This window comes from Polistes fuscatus, unplaced genomic scaffold (assembly GCF_010416935.1).
Source record: "Polistes fuscatus isolate 324 unplaced genomic scaffold, CU_Pfus_HIC Scaffold39, whole genome shotgun sequence".
Lineage (NCBI taxonomy): Eukaryota > Metazoa > Arthropoda > Insecta > Hymenoptera > Vespidae > Polistes > Polistes fuscatus.
In genome coordinates, this window is record NW_025113117.1 from 218,245 (window position 1) to 239,409 (window position 21,165).

The 21,165-nt window shown below is 31.1% G+C and overlaps 1 protein-coding gene across 1 annotated transcript; it reads right to left on the reverse strand.

Moving 5' to 3' along the window:
* Positions 1-5,559: 5,559 nt before the first annotated feature.
* On the reverse strand, positions 5,560-10,127 carry LOC122520516 (cytochrome P450 4C1-like). Its single transcript, XM_043640569.1, has 11 exons — positions 10,055-10,127; positions 7,909-8,100; positions 7,727-7,820; positions 7,556-7,658; positions 7,380-7,473; positions 7,172-7,287; positions 7,032-7,100; positions 6,632-6,797; positions 6,357-6,536; positions 6,116-6,276; positions 5,560-5,655 (listed from the first exon to the last, which is right to left on the reverse strand). The coding sequence occupies exons 1-10, from the start codon at positions 10,125-10,127 to the stop codon at positions 6,116-6,118; spliced, it is 1,248 nt and encodes a 415-aa protein (XP_043496504.1). The 3' UTR covers positions 5,560-5,655.
* Between the last annotated feature and the right edge of the window lie 11,038 nt (positions 10,128-21,165).

Here is a 21,165-nt window from a genome sequence, read left to right on the forward strand (position 1 = left end):
AATTGATTCTTCCTCACTTTTTGCTTACTGATTTCTTTAAATTTCGCAATTCCGTGCCATGGGTCGTCCAACTTTACCGGTCCTATAATTGTATCAAGTTTTCAACCGCTAGCCGTGACTGCACGAACAGGCAATAGAATTCTATTAGTTAAAAATCAAACTAACGCCCAACTAAATTTTTAATTATCAAAAAAGTATAACTTGGGCCTTGACTTCCATTGACCTTGACCGTACCGGGTGAAGGTATTAGAAAATTCAAAAAAATGAAAACTTACTATCTTAGAGCATGATAATAATTGATTGAATATTTTTAATTTGAACATGCAACGAAGTTAACATTATTTATCTTTCTTATGATGTCATGGTTTAAACGATGATAAGTATATTAGAAATTGAAAGTATTCACTTATGGCTAGATCTGCTTTGACTGTTAATATTAAGAATTTTTAATATAGGACCACTTCACATATCAGTCCCATATTTCCTTTTTGCCTTACTGTTATTATAATCGTTTTGAATAAACGAGTTGTCTTCTATTCAAGGTAAATATTTAATTAATCTTAAGATCTAACTATTGAAGTTACAGATTAATCCTAACAAGATTTTATTCGTCAAATAATATTTAAGCATAATTTGATTTTGTCTCTTTAATACTTCAAAGTGTCATAATACAAAATACTCAAATTGAAAGTGTCTGGTCGTATCATTACTCTTAATTCATATCATTTCACGAATGTTTCCTTCTTTCAGACAATTTTCATGTTCTATAATTTCTACCGTATGAAAATTAAAGTTAGGGTTTTCTTTAAAATGGTTTAAAGCTAAGGCTGCTTTCTTCTCATACAAAATTTTTTCAGTTTTACAATCGTTCGTGTTCTGTTTTCTTTTTATTGTTAACAATATTTCGTTTCACAACTGCATTGTATTTTATATACCACTCCTGTTTGTTGTTTCACACGTATCGGATTTTTCTATTTTTTGTATATTGCACTAATTATTAACATTATAAAACGCTAATATTAAATTGGTACCTCTGAAACAATCGCTGATCTTATAAGATAGCAATGGTATAAAAAAAAGACAATATCTCATCATGTTTATTGGTCTAATTCTATAGTTAATAACTAAATGTAGCTGCTATTTTGTCAAATATTATCGTTTCTTTTTCAGGAATTCTTTATTTAACGTTCTAGTTGTCTAACAATTTAGCAAATTTCTCATAAATACGCCAGAAATTATATTTTATATAAATCACTGTAAATACAAATCATCTAATTATTGTTATACATATTTTCTTGACATTTTACTATTATAGATCGTTCGTATGTATATGTTTGCCTACAATTAATAGAAAGGAAACGAATAATAAAACTATTTAATTGGTAAATTGATTAATCATTAACAAGCACGTAAGTCTTTAGAAAAATTTAAAGCTTGAAAATAATGATTAATACGTAAAATAGCTTTTGCAACATTTATAGTTTATTTGTTTATTTTTTCTATGTTCCAGATAGAATGATGCTCGCAATCTTGTTAGGTTTAATTTTAATTCTATTTGTAGTACACTGTCATTTAAGATATAGAAGAGAGGGAAAACTTTTAAGTCTTATTCCAGGACCTCACCAATATCCGATAATTGGGAATTTATATTATTATCAGGTAGATCATAGTATGTTCTATTAAAATAATATTTTTAGGGAGGTATTTTCTATGGTGTGATTCGTCCTAATGAATAAAGTTCTCACTAAGAACTAATTTATTTAAATAACTTAGAACGTGTGCTTGAGAACTTATGGAAAATTAATAACGAATATTATCCAATTGTCAAAGCATGGGTCCTAAATATGTATGCAGTGATTTTACTCGATCCGGATGATATTCAGGTAAATTATTATAAAATAAGTATTAAATAAATTTCTTTTTATTTTATTTTAATCTTTTGACGTATAAAAAAGCTGAAAGTGTTCCATTTCTTCCGTTACAAAAAATGCATATTCGAATAGTTTTTAAACCAGCACAAAAAATTTTAGGTAATTTAAAGAAAGCATGACTCTGTATCTCTTTTCAGCTGCATATTAAAATGACGTTTTTATCTTTGATCAATTCATTATATGTAATACAAATTCGCAAATAATAATAATAAAAAAGATTCGATAAATTTATAAGAATATAATTATGTACCCTAAAAGCTTAAAGCTAAATCGAAGAATTAAATTTATATAAGTGAAAATATATTATCTATTTCTAACGTAGGTACTATTGAAGAGCAATGAATATATTGAAAAAGGATTATTTTATGCGCATCTTAAGCCTTGGCTTTCTACTGGATTAGTAACAAGCAGCGGTGAAAAATCTCAAATACTAATCAAAATTTATAAAAAATATATTTAAAATTAAGGGCCACAAATAATAAGGTAAAAATCGTGCGTGGTATAAATATGCCAATACTTGTGCTTTACAAAGGACAACCTTATTAACTTCTTCTCTTTTCGACACTTCTTTCTGCTTTTTTTATAATTGGAGCTCTCGATTTTCCTAACTCTAATACATATTTCCAGAAAGTTCGATCTGTACTTTATCCTAGAAATAAGCTCATTTGACAAAGGAGCAACTATCACGAATCGATGATTTAAATTTTATCTGTGCGAGTAAAATTTCGTGTCAATCAGTAAACTAGAGATATTTCTTAATGCTTTTATAGCTATTAAATAAATATATACAAACGCATAAACACCACGGACGCTTACTATCCAATAGACATTTACATTAAAACGGCTCAATTCTTTTATTTAGTTACTTCTTTAATAGTAATATTCGATGTTGCCTCTGATGGTATTACTGTGAAAATTGGTCGATTACTCTAAAAATATAAAAATGTCAATGAAAATTAAAATAAATATTAGTATATTCTGATATTATCAGACTTGTGGGGGTAGAAATAAATGAAAATATTTTATGGATACGGTAATCACAATAGAAATTTATTTATGAATATAATTTTAAAGAGGATTCGACGTGCTTCGTCCGATACGTTGTTCGAGAGACTGCTGCTACGGAAAACGCTGTCGCCTTTTTTATTCTCTGATTGTCTTTTGTTTTCTATAGGATACCAAAGAATTATGTTCAATGCTTAGGAGAAGTCCGATTTTGTTGAAAGGTGCTTTGCATTGTTGACAATGCCTAGGAATTGCTAGCGATGGCGGATTTCCGGCTTTGACGGAAACATATACATCTATAATTCTTTCACTCAAGTTTAGAGTTCAGAGGTTCAGTCAAAAGTCAGTCAGTTCATTTTTCTTGTTTGATTATTTATTCAGAAGTATTTCTTCTACTATTTCATTCATCATTTTTATTATTAATCATTCTACTATTAATTACTAGAAATTGTTATTCGAATCATTATAGGTTGGATTTTGAAGTATGTGTGTGTGTGTGTGTGTGCTAGTGTGCTGCTCAATGGTTGCGAATACCAACAGTTCTGGCAATACTCGATTGACCGAGAAACAAAGGAAGAACCTCCAGAAACACGATACTCGTAAAACAATCTGTAAAAGTGAGCCACCAACTAAGTTTCAGGAGGCATAGTTTGTAAGCAAATGTTTCTAATATAAAATATCTTTAGAACCAGAGCACCGGTGAACAGGAATTGGCATTCACTCCTAATAAATCTTTCGATTTATTCCTCATTCTTCTAGTAATTTACCCATGTTCAAACTTTATTCGCCATTTTTATCATTATTAAATGTAGCCTGGTCCCGGCTATACTCGGTGCATACAGAGTGGCCAAAACAAGCTTTAGTTAATAAGGTTTAACGTTTTGCGCCTCCGGACGTAACACTTTACGATGAATAAAATAAATAAATGCTTTAAAAACACTAATATCAAACTAGTTTTTTGTAGCTTAGTAAAAGTAAATTCCATTTATACAAAATTAAAAGACAAGGTTGATAAACTAGATCAGTCAAATTCAGTGTACAAAATACCATGTAAATGTGACAAGTGTTATATAGGACAAACAAAACAAAAACTCAAAAAAAGAATAGACCAACATAGGAATAACTGTAAACCTACTAATGCACAAAAAACCAGTACCACCACGTTAGCTAAACATCATTTTAAAACAGGACATAATTTTAAATTTGACAAAGCAACTATTCTAGATATAGAAGATAATTGGTACAAAAGAAATGTAAGCGAAATGTACCAAATAATAATACAATCAATTACAGAACTGACACAAATAATTTAAACAGCATTTACAATGAGATTTTAAAGTTTAATTATCATAAATAGGACACAACAATAGAGAGAGGAGAAAGAGAGAGAGAGAGGGCACCATAATAGTGAGGATACCTAGACTATTTAAAACTATTCTAGATTGAATCAGTATTGTTTTGATTACGTGTTTAAACATAACTGTTTTAGGATAACGAATTGTAAATGTTAAATATAGTTTATTTATAAGAATGTATGTTTTCGGATTATGTAAAAGACTCTGAACAATAACGATCGTGGCAATATTAAATAACTTTCTTTTTAATTTTTATATAATATGTATATTTCAAAAAAGGCATAATAAAATTTCAGTTGCTGATGAAGTCCCAATGTAAGGGACGAATAATAAGATCGAAATAACGTTCGAAAAAATTTTTAACCTGTGCATATTTCCTACGGCCCTTGGTTTAATAATTTTATTTTGGACACGATAAATAACTAATTAACTTGTTATTTTATTCCGTCGTCGGTAACGCTCCTAAATGGTCAACGTGTACACTTTGAAATGAGCACTGCTTTTATCTAACGGGTGCAAGAGCTCAGACTTCTTTTCCGCGAGAACCTTAGAACAAACAGGTTACGCATCGATTTATATATTTAGTAATAAAGTTTCGTATTTTCCGCTAGTAAGTATTTAGTAACCGCTAAAAAGATCCATATTCGTATAGTACTTTTGTCCGCGTAATGTGTCTAACTGTAAAATATATATTACTTTTTCTTTTTTATTATATAGGGTGTCCAGCGGAATTTTCGAAAGTTTAATAGCAAATATAAAAAAAACTACATTGATATTCTTATAGTTTTATTTATTCAAAATGAAGTTTGATAATGCGGATGTCATATTTTAAAAATAATATCATCTAAATGCTATCCATTGTTCTCAAGACATTGCTGCAATCGGAAACTAAAATTTGCGAACAGAAATCGAACACCGCACTGTTGTCATTGGACAATGTAAACGTTTTTGATGACGTTCTCTAGGGATGTTGGGGCACCAGTATTTCATCTTCTATTAATTAACATAGCCATTGATATGGAAATGTACTTCGTCAGTAAAAAAAAAATGTTACCAAGGGTTCGTGGTTTACGAAAACGTTCCAACATCGTTCTTGCTGTTGTTTCTGGTAAGGATTAGTCATTTTCGGTGAGATATTACACGATTTGCATTTTGTATGGGTGAAACTGTAGTCTTTTTTTTATAATTATGTGCACTGTTTGTTTTTTTCTACCCATAGAGGCTGCAATTTTCCTTATCGATTTACGTGGATTCCGCATAATTTCACGTTGAACTTGAGTCACGCATTCTAGCGTCCTTACTGATGTTGATGGTCCTGAATACGTCTGGTTAACCATTGTCCCTTTTTGTTTGAACCTTTGAACCTATGAACAAATAAATTGCGTGCTCGGTCCATTACTTATTTGTCGAATATTAAAATGAGCTCAGAAAGTCCGATGTGCACGAATCAACGATTCACCGCAATTGAGATATTGCTCAAGCGCAAACGTGTGATGCGTTCCCGTCCAGTGATTTTACGCGCAATGACAATTTTTACTTTCGTATTTAATGTTTAAATATTAGGTTGGCAACTAAGTGAGTGTGGTTATTTTAATAATAATCAATCGACAAAATCCGCAATTTCTTAGTTGCCAACCAAATAGATATATATAATTAAAAAATATTAAATTGCTTTTTTTAAACATTAAAATATAATACCTAGTTATACAGAGTTAATTAAAATTTCATTTTATTCTTTAACAATATTTACCAATTACGAATAAATTCTCTAAAACAGTATTTGCATTTTTCTTATTTTTTTTAGGACAATGTATATAAAAATACCTATGCAATAGGTATAAATTTGACCCGAAGTGGTTTAAACGAGGTTAAAGTAAGATCTGCCAAAAATGTAACGTCATCTAGTTCATCCACCGGTTCCAACTCAAAATTATACAATATAAATGCTACAAACAGTTTAAACTCAATCATTGCAAACCTTTGACCTGCAAAATGAAGAACAGACGAATAAAAAAAAGCAATTTTAGGGTAATTTTAGATTTTCACTTCTGCATGAAACATTTACCAATACAGTTTCTCGGCCCCGCACTAAATGGAATGTAGGAGTAGGGATGTCGTCCTTTAATATTTTCCGGTAAAAATCTGTCCGGATCGAAAACATTTGGATTTGGCCAATATCTTGGATTTCTGTGCACGTAGTAAATATTTACATCACAGATAGTACCAGATGGAATTAAATATTGTTCTGCAAAATTAATATGATTTCACAATGGACAAAATAAAGAATCAATAGTACACAGATGATATTAAAGTATACATATATATGCAAATATTTCATACTCAGCTGCATATCATGAGAAATTTGTCGAGAAATTAAATGAACGCTTGGATACAAACGAAGCGATTCTTTTAAACATCTCTCCAAATACGAAAGTTTTTGAAGCGACGATATCGTCAAATTATTGTCTTCTCCCATAATCGATTTAACCTCGTCTCTTATATTTTCCTAAAAATAAATAAACCTAAACAACTTTGTATGTTTTAATAATTTTTGTTCGAATTCAAGTACCGATGAAATTTATTTTCAGTTAATACCATTATTAATTAGTATTAAAAGCAAGTCACACTAGAACTAGTGAAACGATTCAATGATTAATTCTTCGATAATGTAAATAAAAAGTAAAATATTGTTTCTTTGAGTAATTATTTCAACACTGATAATTGTTGCCGGAAACATTACCTGGATATCTTTGTGCTTAGCAAAAAGACTCAAAGCAAAAGTCAGTGCACTTGCAGTAGTGTCATGACCCTAGAAAATTTTATTTCATAAAATATTTTCCTACTTTTGTCTTCTAAGTTTATACATATACAAGAACATACTTCAAACATGAAAGTATCAACTTCTTCACGAATCCCTTCCTCATCTATTTGATTATCTTTCCAAGATGAAGCTATAAGCAGATCAAGCATAGAAAGTCTTTTTTTGGACTGCAAATCTGTAACATAAAAACTCAATTGATCTTATTTCTTTAATTTTATTTTATTCCTATCTAAAAAATGCGAATAATTTCATCGTCCTTCTTCTTACCCTTATTAAAAATGTCATCTTCCTCAATATTCTCATAGATTTGCAAATATTTCCCATTAGTTTGTTTATGAAAACGTTTCCTTTCCGCAATTATCTGTAATAAATGTAAAACTTTTTAAATTTAGATTTTTTTTCTAGGAAAGCGTAGATTTAATTAATTAGTATGAAAAGCGTACACTTCTTGAAAAACCGTGCAACGTTTTTAACACCTTTTTTTGCAGTCTACCATGCGATGTCAATGCAAATATAGTATCGTTCATGTACCAAGGTCTTACAAGTCTAATGAACAATAAATCACATTCTTTATTCGATCGACTTCGTTTCTTAAAAAAACATTATTGAATTACCTATAGACAAAAATTTTGCTATATGCATGGACTGCATTACGATATTCAGATTCCAGCTTGCTTTTTCCTGTCAATTTTGTACCGAAAGCTGTCTCTACAAAAGAGATTTGGCAATTGAAAAATGATTACTAATATTATTAATTACATATTAGAATACATAGAAAATTGTTCTCTTCACTGACGGCATATTGCGTTAAGAGTGTATTTGCTGATAAATGTTCGTAAATCTTTGACAACAGGTTTTCCATCTCCCTCCTTTTTAAGAGATTCGATAAGACTTCGTGATTCCTCATTTAAATAAGTAAAGTAATATTTAAGAATATTGAAGTGAAATGCAGGTGTTAACATTTTCCGTCGTAAGTGCCATTTTTTACCTGTCAAATAAGGTTATATTTAAAATTTTATTAAATCTATTTATAACAATCAGTTATATAAGGCTTTATGACAAATTGCATCTTATTCTCTTTTTATTATAAGGATCTTTCCTTTTTTAATCGTTATTAAGTACATACGTGTCTACATACCGCTCTCGAGTATATACAAGTATTCAAATAGTATATACGTTGAGATATAGTTTAACGTTCCTTAAGTATACGTTGCATATACAAGGGTTAAATGAACAATGTCCTTGTGAGGAAAAACGGTGCACCCTCTTGGCTAACCGTGTGTACAAGTTTTTCGCTTAACTCATTGACCATTGAAATAAACAATATTTCACCTAATAGAATCGTTAATAACGACCATAGTTTCATTACTCGAACAATAGCTGATACCGAAACAAATCAACCGACTATGGAACCAAAACAATTATCTAACCTTGTATTAGGTTGGATTATACGAAATGTCGGATTTTAAAGTGAATATATAAAACTGCATGTTTTTTTTTTAAATCCATTTATTTAATCAAAATAAACTCTATTCATTTCCCAATACAATTTTTTATTCCTTCTGGAATAAAGAATTCACTTGTCCCGGCTTTTCTCTCAATACCGTGAGAGTTTTTATGCCGACGCAAATTGTTTCATTACCGCATATATTAGTGTATATTGATTTACGTATTCTTTTCTCTCTCACTCATTCTTACGATAAAACTATTGCATAATTTGTTGACTCATGGCTTTGATAATTAGTGATTTCTTTCTATTACTTTTTTTAAACATTGCTGGACAAGATAATTATATAATAAAATACCTCAATGATATCCAAGTCAAAGTAAAAACTATAATATCATTCCAGAAACGTTCAGAAAGGTAACTATAATGAATGCACTAAATATTTAAGACGGAAGATACTATACGTATCAACAAAAAAACGAGAAGAGTTACAAAACTGTTATTTGAGGACGTCATCTTAAATCAAACACAATTAAAATAATAAATGAATTAGACAAACTTGGACACTAGGTAAGATCAATAAACAGCATAACTAAATACGAGACTAAACAGCCGCTACTATTATTTTTTATCCAATTGACTACATAGGAAAATAACAAGGATATGTATCTAAATAATACACCTAAAACAAAAAGAGAAATGCCATAATGCATACGGTGCTAAGTTTATGGATACATAAAAAATTACTGAAATCGAAATTCAGCTTGAGTCAAATGCGCACAGAAATATCTAACAACACTTTGTCCTCAAAAGGACAAAAATGAAAACGTCAGTTATTCAAATTGTAACGGTAGCCATCCAGCAAATTATGAAGGATGTCTCAGGACAGGCTTAAAAGATTCAGCCCTGGAGACCTAGTAAAAAATTTAATCTACGGAAAATGAATGACAATAGCGACGCTATCTCATTGGAGAAACTGTCTGCGTGCTATGTTTTTTGACTTATATAACAATTTACTAAATGTCTACGGACAAATTGTAAAGAAATAAGGAGATAAATAAAAGAAAAGAAAAAAAATTGTAAGGATTTACAAGATAGAATGCGTCTGTGATGTTATTTGTTCATTTATAAGCGATAAAAGCATTAAGAAATATCTCCAGTTTACTGAGATTGTTAGGACATTTGGCTCGCACTGCTATAAGATAAAAAACCGATCCGGAAAAGTTGCTCCTATGCCAAGCAAGCTTACTTCGAGGATAAAGTACCAATGGAATTTTCTCGAAATATATGTTATAGTTATTAAAATCGAAAACTCTAATTGTAAGAGAAACAGATGGAAATGTCGAAGAAAGGAAAGAAATGCAACGAACTCTCTTTGTAAAACACGAACAAGTAAAGACATATTTTTACTATGCCCTTTTTCATTTAATTATTTAGTATATTTTATTTTAGATATATAATAAAAAGATTATTTTTGTTCATTTAAATTGCTTACCGCCGCTAGTTAATAATCCATAGGAAAGCCAGGGCCTTATATCTGTAAAAGGTTGCTTTCTCAATATGTTCATTGCTCTTTAGTAGTTCCTACGATGAAAATTCATATTTTTTAACTTATATGAATTGAATATTTTTGATTTACATTTAATTGTTTGAAGCAAGACATTTTATTCTTATAAATATCAAAGTTTTTTTTATCATTATCTGAGATTTTTTATTACATAAAATGAAATAGCAAAAATTAAAAATAGACTTTTAAAAACGTAGCTACAAAAAAACACATAGATAACCCATGCCATGCTTTTCTAAAGTAATTTTAAATTTTCTTGCTTGTTTAAAGAATATTCGACTATGTATTTTTTGTAATGAATAAAATATCACACATTTAGCTTTTTTATACCCTAAACGGTAAAATAAATAAAAATCAAATAAAACAAAATAAGAAATAATTTATTTTGTTTTTATTTTATAATAAAATTTACCTGAATATCGTCGGGACTCTGAAGAACTACTATTGAAAAATAGAAGGCCCAAAGCTTGAAAATTGGATAATACTGATTACTTATTTCATGGAACTTCTCAAGTGCATATTCTATATTATTGATAATAAGTTATTATATTAAATGACAGCTTTATCGACTAGAAAAAATTACAGTTTACTGTATAATACCTAAATAAATATATTTTAATATTCCTTACCAGCTTCAATTTGAAAGTGATAACAATTCCCAATTATCGGATATTGGTGAGGTCCTGGAATAAGACTTAAAAGTTTTCCCTCTCTTCTATATCTTAAATGACAGTGTACTACAAATAGAATTAAAATTAAACCTAACAAGATTGCGAGCATCATTCTATCTGGAACATAGAAAAAATAAAAAAATAAACTATAAATGCTGCAAAAGCTATTTTACGTATTAATCATTATTTTCAAGCTTTAAATTTTTCTAAAGACTTACGTGCTTGTTAATGATTAATCAATTTACCAATTAAATAGTTTTATTATTCGTTTCCTTTCTATTAATTGTAGGCAAACATATACACACGAACGATCTATAATAGTAAAATGTCAAGAAAATATGTATAACAATAATTAGATGATTTGTATTTACAGTGATTTATATAAAATATAATTTCTGGCGTATTTATGAGAAATTTGCTAAATTGTTAGACAACTAGAACGTTAAATAAAGAATTCCTGAAAAAGAAACGATAATATTTGACAAAATAGCAGCTACATTTAGTTATTAACTATAGAATTAGACCAATAAACATGATGAGATATTGTTTTTTTTTTTTATACCATTGCTATCTTATAAGATCAGCGATTGTTTCAGAGGTACCAATTTAATATTAGCGTTTTATAATGTTAATAATTAGTGCAATATACAAAAAATAGAAAAATACGATACGTGTGAAACAAAAAACAGGAGTGGTATATAAAATACAATGCAGTTGTGAAACGAAATATTGTTAACAATCAAAAGAAAACAGAACACGAACGATTGTAAAACTGAAAAAATTTTGTATGAGAAGAAAGCAGCCTTAGCTTTAAACCATTTTAAAGAAAACCCTAACTTTAATTTTCATACGGTAGAAATTATAGAACATGAAAATTGTCTGAAAGAAGGAAACATTCGTGAAATGATATGAATTAAGAGTAAAGATACGACCAGACACTTTCAATTTGAGTATTTTGTATTATGACACTTTGAAGTATTATAGAGACAAAATCAAATTATGCTTAAATATTATTTGACGAATAAAATCTTGTTAGGATTAATCTGTAACTTCAATAGTTAGATCTTAAGATTAATTAAATATTTAACTTGAATAGAAGACAACTTGTTTATTCAAAATGATTATAATAACAGTAAGGCGAAAAGGAAATATGGGACTAATATGTGAGGTGGTCCTATATTAAAAATTCTCAATGTAAACAGTCGAAGCGGATCTAGCTATAAGTGAATACTTTCAATTTCTAATATACTTATCATCGTTTAAACCATGACATCATAAGAAAGATAAATAATGTTAACTTCGTTGCATGTTCAAATTAAAAATATTCAATCAATTATTATCATGCTCTAAGATAGTAAGTTTTCATTTTTTTGAATTTTCTAATACCTTCACCCGGTACGGTCAAGGTCAATGGAAGTCAAGGCCCAAGTTATACTTTTTTGATAATTAAAAATTTAGTTGGGCGTTAGTTTGATTTTTAACTAACAGAATTCTATTGCCTGTTCGTGCAGTCACGGCTAGCGGTTGAAAACTTGATACAATTATAGGACCGGTAAAGTTGGACGACCCATGGCACGGAATTGCGAAATTTAAAGAAATCAGTAAGCAAAAAGTGAGGAAGAATCAATTATTTACATAACTTTTTCGGTCCAGTAGACGCTGGATACTGATTCTAATGTAACATAAAAACTAATTTATTAATAATTAATATAAATTTACACAAACCAATTTAATTGTTGAATTCTACTCAATATAGTTTTGATTTTATACGTAATGACTAAAAGGACGAATTAAAACAAAATGAAATAAAGTTTTAAATCAAACAAATTTTAATCCTACTATTTAGACTTTAGTCTAGAAAAATATTTTAATAAAATTCACTAAACCTGACTCTCAGTCAATCTACGAAGGGGTCTAATTATATTTAAGAGATTGAGACTATTTCTATTTGATAAGCCGAATTCAAAAACAGCAATAGACGAGGTCTTTAATCTAAATGAGAGATTAATATTATCTTTCAGGAACAACCCGGGATCACAAAATACTATCGGCGTAGTGCCTTTTCTTTATAGAGGAGGCAAGTAAATCCCTTTCAGGGAACCCGGCCCTAGGCGTTGCCAAGTTCGCTATCGTTCCCTAGTTCTTTTGGAATAGTCTTTTATAAGCGCCGATTTTGAAATCTGAATTGTCCAGTAGCAAAGGCAATATCAATATCCAGGAAAAAGCAATCCTAAGTCAGTCAAATTTTTGTAATAATTTTACTATCTATTACAAGCACGTCGAGGGATGCCTTCTAACAGGTTCAGTCACAGTTCATATTGTCAGTTAAATTATTATAAAACAATAAAGTTTAAATAGTTAATCGACCAGCATACGTTAGACTGTTAAAATATCTTAGATAAACTTTTTTTTTCATTTCTATTAACTTTATACTTTTTTACAGGAAAATCCGTCGGGAGACGATCTTTGACGTTACACGGCTCAAATACCCGAAATTAGATATAACATTTACTAACTTATGTTTACGTTGTCTTAAGTAGTGCCTTGTTCGTAGCCAACAGATAACGACAATTTCGACAAAGGACGACTAAGAGAGGCTATTTAACTAAAATAAGGGAGTTAAAGAAGCGATTCGTAAAATATGGAAAGAATTGCGCTGTCAACGTCGAACATATTTGCCAAAAGTGAACCTCTTCTTAAAAAAGGAAATGATCCTTACTCTTCCGCCAGCCGTCTAATAGCTCAGTTTAGTCAAATCTTATACAAACTTACTTCATTTGATTAATTTATATACGATTTTATTCGATAATTGGTTTATCGTAAATTTTCTTTATTGTTTGATTGTCCATTAATCTATTTTGTATCTGACTCTGTTAGTTTTTACTCTACTTTGTTATACATTATAAACATTTTATTTTGACTACTACAATTCTCTTTTTTTATTACGTATTGTAAACCAATATATCACATTACTTTTCAATTACATTATTTTTAATATATTATTTTCTCTTATATTAGTTTTGTCTGACTAAGAGCTCAACAAAGAATTTTAGTGTAATATATTTTGTCATATTAAAATAGCATATTTTAAAATCAGTGGACAGTGTCTTCTGCGCCAGTCACGTAAGTTTCCTTCTACACAGTCTTTGATATCTTTATATTTTTTGAAATTTCGCAATTATTGCATATTAGTTCACTCAACAGCACCCGCCTGTGTTTGTCTCATTTCCTTTCTTTTAGAAAGGACTGCATAGGTTTGCTAGTTTAATTCATACATTTTGTTAGAGAAAACATCACTGGCGACAAACTATTTATTTCTATCTTAATTAATATAATATTAATATAATATAATTAATCTAATATTGTCTAAACCCAGAGCCCTGGCAGCCACTTGAGCCAGACCCCGCCAGGTGAAGGATAAGTTCTTTTATCTTGAAAAGAAGTAATTCCTCTCTAAACTTTTTTAAAACAATTTTTTACTTTAGACACGGCACTATTATGCTTACTTTACATATAAATATAATGCAAAATATGAAACGTAGAGTAACGCAAGTAAAAAATTAATATCAATTAAATTGTCACGTTAGTATTTGTTGAATAATATTTAAGTTCATAACTTTTTTATAAGTTATTAATAATTGTAATGATAATTAAATTTTTATATAACCTGTTATTGTATGTTTCCAGTTTCCTTAAGTATTTAAAATACATGAACTAAACGTTTCAGAAATTGTATTTGTGTTTATTCAAATACCCTGCTAATTAACTATATTATAATAATGGATTCTTAAGTAAATTAAATTTAGCTACATTTATTGACGCTTAATTGTTAAAATAAATGCTTGAAAATCTCTAGTCTTTTTATCCTACAATTTTTGTATCATTAAATCTTATACAATTTTATCTTCCTTGAAAGCTAAATATTGAATTATTCCTTATAAATTTGCATAACGAGGAAAAATACTTACAATAATTACGTATGTGTCAAGTAATTACATATTTCAAAGAACATATCGATAAAAAATTGAATGTGAGTCTTACATTTGTTATGTAAAGAGTTCTTGTATTTTCTTGATAACAAGATATTTGTTTTTGTTTTTTATTTAATTTGCATAGAAAAATAATTAATCTGCAAAATACTACATCGTATATTTTTCCGTTTCTTTTCCAATTTTTTAAGTTGACTACTCAGAAAAAACTTTTCAATAATTATGAAGTGTTACGTCCAACAAACGTTTGCTAATATTTGAATAATTTTTATCTGGCGTACTACTTCAAATAATAGATTTCTCACTATTGTGAAATAAAATAAATATTTGAAATAGGAATTAAAATTTCAGTAAATAAAATATTGTAAAGCCAGAGACGACGTTCACCTGACTCAAATCTCGAAAATGCATTCGGAAGTAAAATATGTAGTTTAATTTCATTGAAAAATTTAACTCATATATATAAGGCGATACGAGGTCGCTGAGATTAAATCTAATATTTTTTTGTTCAAAAGCTGAAATGCGAACTGAAAGTCAAAGTTTAATTAATAATTACGATGTTTTATTAATTTATTTCTTTTTTTTTGTTCAAATTTGATTTTTTTGTTAAATTATCTATCTATGTTACATTAGTTTGTAATCATATTTATTTGTAATTATACAAAGTAGTGAAAAAAGCATAAGGACATTACGGTTGTGCATTATCGTAAAAAATTCTACATACAAACCGAAAATGCAGCTAATAGAACCTAATTTTTTTATCATTTATAAGATAGAGGTTTAATGAACATTTTAATATCATGGAGAGTGTGGAATACAGCAGTATATGTAACTATAAGCTCATCTGAAAACATTTTTCTCATATTGCATCCGTTAGAGACTGTAATCTTTTTTATGTAAATTTTTAAACATTAAATTTAATTGAGTCTATATTAATACGTTGAAATCGGAAAAATAATTACTTTACTATGCGCGTTTAAATAGACCGTAATTTTCGGGGCGCAGCTAATCGCAAATGCGTTTTTACCGTTAATTTACTGATGTTCATAGTCATTTTTTTATAAAAAACCGATAATAAAAACGTTAAGATGTCCACTATAGATATTTCCATCGTTAATAGTCTCAAAAAAAGTTAATTTTTTGACTTTTTCCACGTTTTCGGGATTGGAGACCAATCTGTGTTGCCGAGAAAGTTTTACATAAAAAAAAATACACGCAAGAACTAACAACGATTATTAATATGATAATACAAAGAAGAATTAAAGAAAAAAATATAAAAACGAAGGTATTGTAAATTGAAAGAGATATCTTTTACTCTCATTCCTTATAAAAATAAACCTATTGCGAAAATTAGGAAAACGTAGGAAGAAATAACTATATTTGATACTTACGAGCACTCGTTTTATTGCACAATAGCAATAGAAATTTCAATAATAATATTATTATTGTTGTGACGATGGTGCACAATGAAGTATACGTCGATGCGTCTTGTAATTTTGTTCAATCAACCGATAACTTTGAGTAAGAGAGAAAGAAAAATGTAATAATTGAGAAGAAGTAACTTAGAAGTATGTTATTTGAAAAATAGTTGTTTATTTACCTCAACGCGTAGTGAACTGAACGTGGAACAGATAGTTATCTATATTTATGTAATTTAACCGAACCGGTTTTCTCATTTATTTGCATTTTTTTGTTTTCTGCAAATGATAGATTTATTCCTTTTTTGTAAGAGAGGGAAATATTGGGTAAGGAGGAGAAAAATGCAAAGAGTGGAAAAGAACGTTAAAGTGGGAGTGATTTTGCACTAAGCGAGAGTGAAGGAAGGAAACACCTTTCGCTCAACAATTATCGATGGATTAATGAACAAATACCTTTACCACTGTACCATTTACCTTTTAATCGGTCTTTATGTTTTTTCGAAATAGTAGAGAGTTCTTTGATATATAGATTAAAATTGATACAAATATTCCCAAGCTCGTGCATCTGCCATCGGTCATATCATTCTAATTAAACTTATATTATTATGAGCCTTAAATATCTAGTTTATCAACCTTGTCTTTTAATTTTGTGTAAATGGAATTTACATTTACTAACAAGGGGACCTTACACTGGGACCCTCACAGATCTTAACGAGCTTTGGTATATTAGTAGTATACTTTTAGTGTGTTATCGTGGTAAAGGGTTTTTTCAAAATGCATAGCCATTTTTGAGAAAAAAGGTTTTAAAGTTTTGATTTTTGTTTTATAGATGTTTACATTATCTTATTTTCGACCGTGTATCAAGTGGCGTGATAGCGTCAGTAGTATCGTTCTCGCTTCTCGCGCCGTTTGTTCGATTAAAGGTCGGGGTGAATGACAGTTTTGTGCGAGGTATTACTAAATATGGATCATATATTTATTTAGGTTTTTTCCTTTAGAATTCTTATACAAATAGTTTCTATCTCGGCTGTATGCTGCTCGGTTCGGCGTAATGTGACACACTCCCACCATTGAGATAGCTAACACATGGCCTATCTCAATCCTTTATTACTCTACATTACGCTACGGAGGATACAGAATAAAATTTAATCATAATTTAACCTATCTGGTTTTTTCGATACTCTTCCGCTCCTCGTCATACGGCAGTCCTTTATTCCGTCGCAATGTTCCGGAGAATTTAAAGAATTATTTTTCTCATATCTATTTACAACAATCTCTTCTATTCGAGACTCCTTTGAGTCTGATTTTAACTCAAGTGGATAGACCCTTTGTATGGGTCGTACCAAACTACCCGTCGCGGTATTTAAATGAACGACCCTTACTTTGTCGTCCTTTCCGTAAATAAGTTTCTCTACGCGGGCTAGTGGCCAATCTATCCTTTTCTTATTTTCGTTTTCTATCATTACAATGTCTCCAACTTTTATGCTACGGTTTTCTCTTTTAACACCCTCACGATGGATTAACGCTCCGAGATATTCAGTACGAAACCGACGTTGAAGACCTTCCTTAATTTTGGTTCTGTAATTATATATTCGCAAAGTCGCATTTTCAACTCTATCCAAGTCTAAAACACCGATTTCTTTATTGTCTTACAAAAACATAGACGGGGTTAGTGGTACGAGGTCTTGCTTATTTTCCGATAGGAAAGTTATTGGTCTACTGTTCATTATATCTTCGCAGTCGAATAGTAATTTAAAGAGGATCTGCGTAAAGTTCTTCGTAGTAGACGTCTCGGTAACAATACCGCGGGGCAAATGAAGCCTAAGGGATCAAAAACGCGGTGTGCTAACGCGAGGATGTTTCGTTTCGTTACTTTGGCTTCGCGAAACTGACTTTATACTCCCACCCTCGCAAATCAAAACTCGCTAATTTCATCATAGCCGTAGATTCTGCCATAATAGCGCCTAAAATAAAAGGACTCGATAAGACGCCAAATACTACTCTGCGATGACGTAAAATCATGATATTGCCGCTACCATCGTACCACAGAAACCGCAAGAAATCCCTATTATTTGCATTTATGCCTATTTGTAAAAACGCTTTTCTTATCTCGGAAATTATTCTTATTTTTACCCTTTCGAAAGCGTTGAAGCACCGTATGAATAAGTTCAATTAGATTAGGGCATATGTGTAAACATTCCTTTAATGATACCGAGGTTTTTTCTCTTGCGGAAGTATTGAAGACCGGACGCAGCCTTGTAGTGGAGCCTTCTTTTTGAACACCTCGATGGGGTGGGTAATGGCTCCAATTTTTTCCTATGTGGCTTTTATTTTCAATAGGATTTCCTAAAATATTAGGAGACCTTGAATCTGAGACGTTGAACATCGATATTGCCGTGCCGACGGCATCATTACGTCTTTCGCGTGTGGGAACTTTTCCTAAGACAGTCCAGCCCAGGCGCGTTTCTATAGCAGCGAGGCCATTCTTCAATTCATGGCAACGTCCAGTTAATAATTTTCCTAGAATGTCGGCACCAACGAGTAGTGCGACTGCATGGTCATCACTTTGCGTATCACTTAGACGGATTTTTAATTTCTTCAACTCATCGAGACACTCATCACTTTTCACTCGCGGTATTTTCTCGCATATTATATCCTGGTCCATGGCGACGAAATTGCACCTATAAGTGTCGTCGAGGTCACCTAAGCGGACCCGGTATTTTTTATGGCACACCGTTTCCGTTCTTCTTCCGCCGAAGAGTGATTGGCCCATGGTTTGTTCGCCTATAGGTTCATAACCCATTTCGCGTACTGCTTCTTTAGTGATATACGATTTTTGAGAGCCACTATCTATAATTAGACGAACGTTAATTTCTTTGTTTCCTTTTCTTAGTTTTGCACGCAAAGTTGGCATAAGCACTTCTGCATCGTTGCAGTAACTCGCTAAACTACACTCATTGATATTAATTTCCGTTTTATTATTGGTGATTCCTTTCGGTTTTGTTTCCTCCTTTTCGGTATCGTCCTTTACGTTTACCGGACACATGAGCGTCACATGCCTACGAGAGCATCTGTCGCACTTCACCCTGGCGAAGCATCGCTTATAATGATGTTCGAACTTCAAACAGACGGAGCACGTGTTGTACTTCCTCGCACGTTCCCCTTTTTCCCGTAGGCTCATGGTTTTTGCGATCTCACAATTGACATTACTGTGTTCACTAGAATCACAAAACACGCACGAAGATCCTTTCCCTTTATTAGTCGTAAGTAAACTAGCAGCACTAGGAACGTCTCTCATGTGTGGGCATTTCTTGAAATTTTATCTTTTTCACGGTTATCACTTGGCAAAAAACCTTCCATTGCTAAGGAAACTTTCATCTCACTTTTCACTTCCATTGCCAGAAATTCCATGAGTCGAGTTAATCGCCCTTTTCCACGAATAGCGGAAGCTCCTGTTCCTCCTATGTAATTAGCGTTCAGTAGTGAACAACTACGTTGCCACGTTCTCAATAATTCTCCTGGTAGTGCTGATTCTACGAGAGGATACAATATGGTCGCGTACGTGTCGTTGGTGAGACCTAAAGATTCTAACGCTCGCAAACGTGATTCGAGGTTATCATATAAACCGGAGAGGAAATGATTCGTAGACCTGGCTGGTTTCCGTAGAACAATTGCAATAATTGACGTATATATACTTCAATCTGCAGATCTGTATCACCGTATCGCTCCATTAGACTATCAATCGCCTTTGTGTAATTTTCAGCGGTAGGCGGATAACTTTTAATCAATGCGGCTGCACGAGATTTCGGCTCCATAGATTGCATTAAATATTGAAACTTGTCTTCTTTTGTCAACCCGGAGTTTTCGTGTACTTTCTTGAACGAACTCCAAAATGGTAGCCAATCTTCTATATTACCGCCAAATTGATGCAATCGGATCGTCGGTAAATTACAAGACACTCTTATGTCTGGTTGTGCTGGAAGGGCGGCGGCAGCTAGTGCGGAGGTAGACGAACTCTCTGTCTCTTTCAGGAGATCCTCGACTTGTGACTTGATATCAAAAAATTTTACTTCATATTCCACGGTTTCGTTCGTCTCTTGCTCAATTTCTGCTTCAGAATAATCGTCTCCTTCCATTCTCAGATCCAAGTACGATCGCGAAATTGAAGACAGTTCTTTTGTCTTTGATTCCAATTGTGCTAGGGAGTTTGAAATCGCTGTCCTACTCGATCCCTTTGCTGGATCCAGTAATGCATTCAAGACGTTGTACACCTTTGTGAATGCAATGCGAGCCATTGTTCTTTTCCTTTTTAAAAGATCCATTTTAATTATAAAGCACTAAAATAACTTTTGCACAAAACTGTAATAGTAGTAAGACCCCAGTCCTGTCACGGTCGCCAAATGTTCGATTAAAGGTCGGGGTGAATGACAGTTTTGTGCGAAGTATTGCTAAATATGGATCATATATGTATTTAGGTTTTTTCCTTTAGAATTCTTATACAAATAGTTTCTATCTCGGCTGTATGCTGCTCGGTTCGGCGTAATGTGACACCGTTAGTCAGTGTTCGATCCTTCGTGGAGGAAATTTTTTAATAATTTTTTCTATCTGTTTTTTAATTTTCTTTAATATTTCTTAATTTTTAAATATATACAGGAAAGAGAAAATTATTTATTACAAAAAAATTAGAAATAATAAATTTTTAACATCTTGCGCAAATAATAAAGGATAATTGATTACTTGAATTACAGTTAACATTTTATTTTTAACAGGTATATAAAAATAGATAAATCTTCAATATACTAACAAATAACATTCGTCTTCTTCTTCTTCTTTCTTTAGTTTAGGCAAATTGCCTGTTCCTTAACGACGTTTTTTCTGCCTATTGCACTGTTAAATTGTCGCACCATCGTTTTCGTGGGCGTCCTGTGCTTCTGCGGCCTGCCGGTGACTTATCCCGTGCA

Excerpts from the sequence above, each read along its gene's own strand:
- LOC122520516 (XM_043640569.1), bottom strand. The coding sequence starts at position 10,127 with ATGAACATATTGAGAAAGCAACCTTTTACAGATATAAGGCCCTGGCTT. Across the intron at positions 7,288-7,379 it reads AGATGACATTTTTAATAAGG|ATTTGCAGTCCAAAAAAAGA; the intron begins GTAAGAAGAAGG and ends TTTATGTTACAG. Across the intron at positions 7,101-7,171 it reads TTGATACTTTCATGTTTGAA|GGTCATGACACTACTGCAAG; the intron begins GTATGTTCTTGT and ends AAAATTTTCTAG.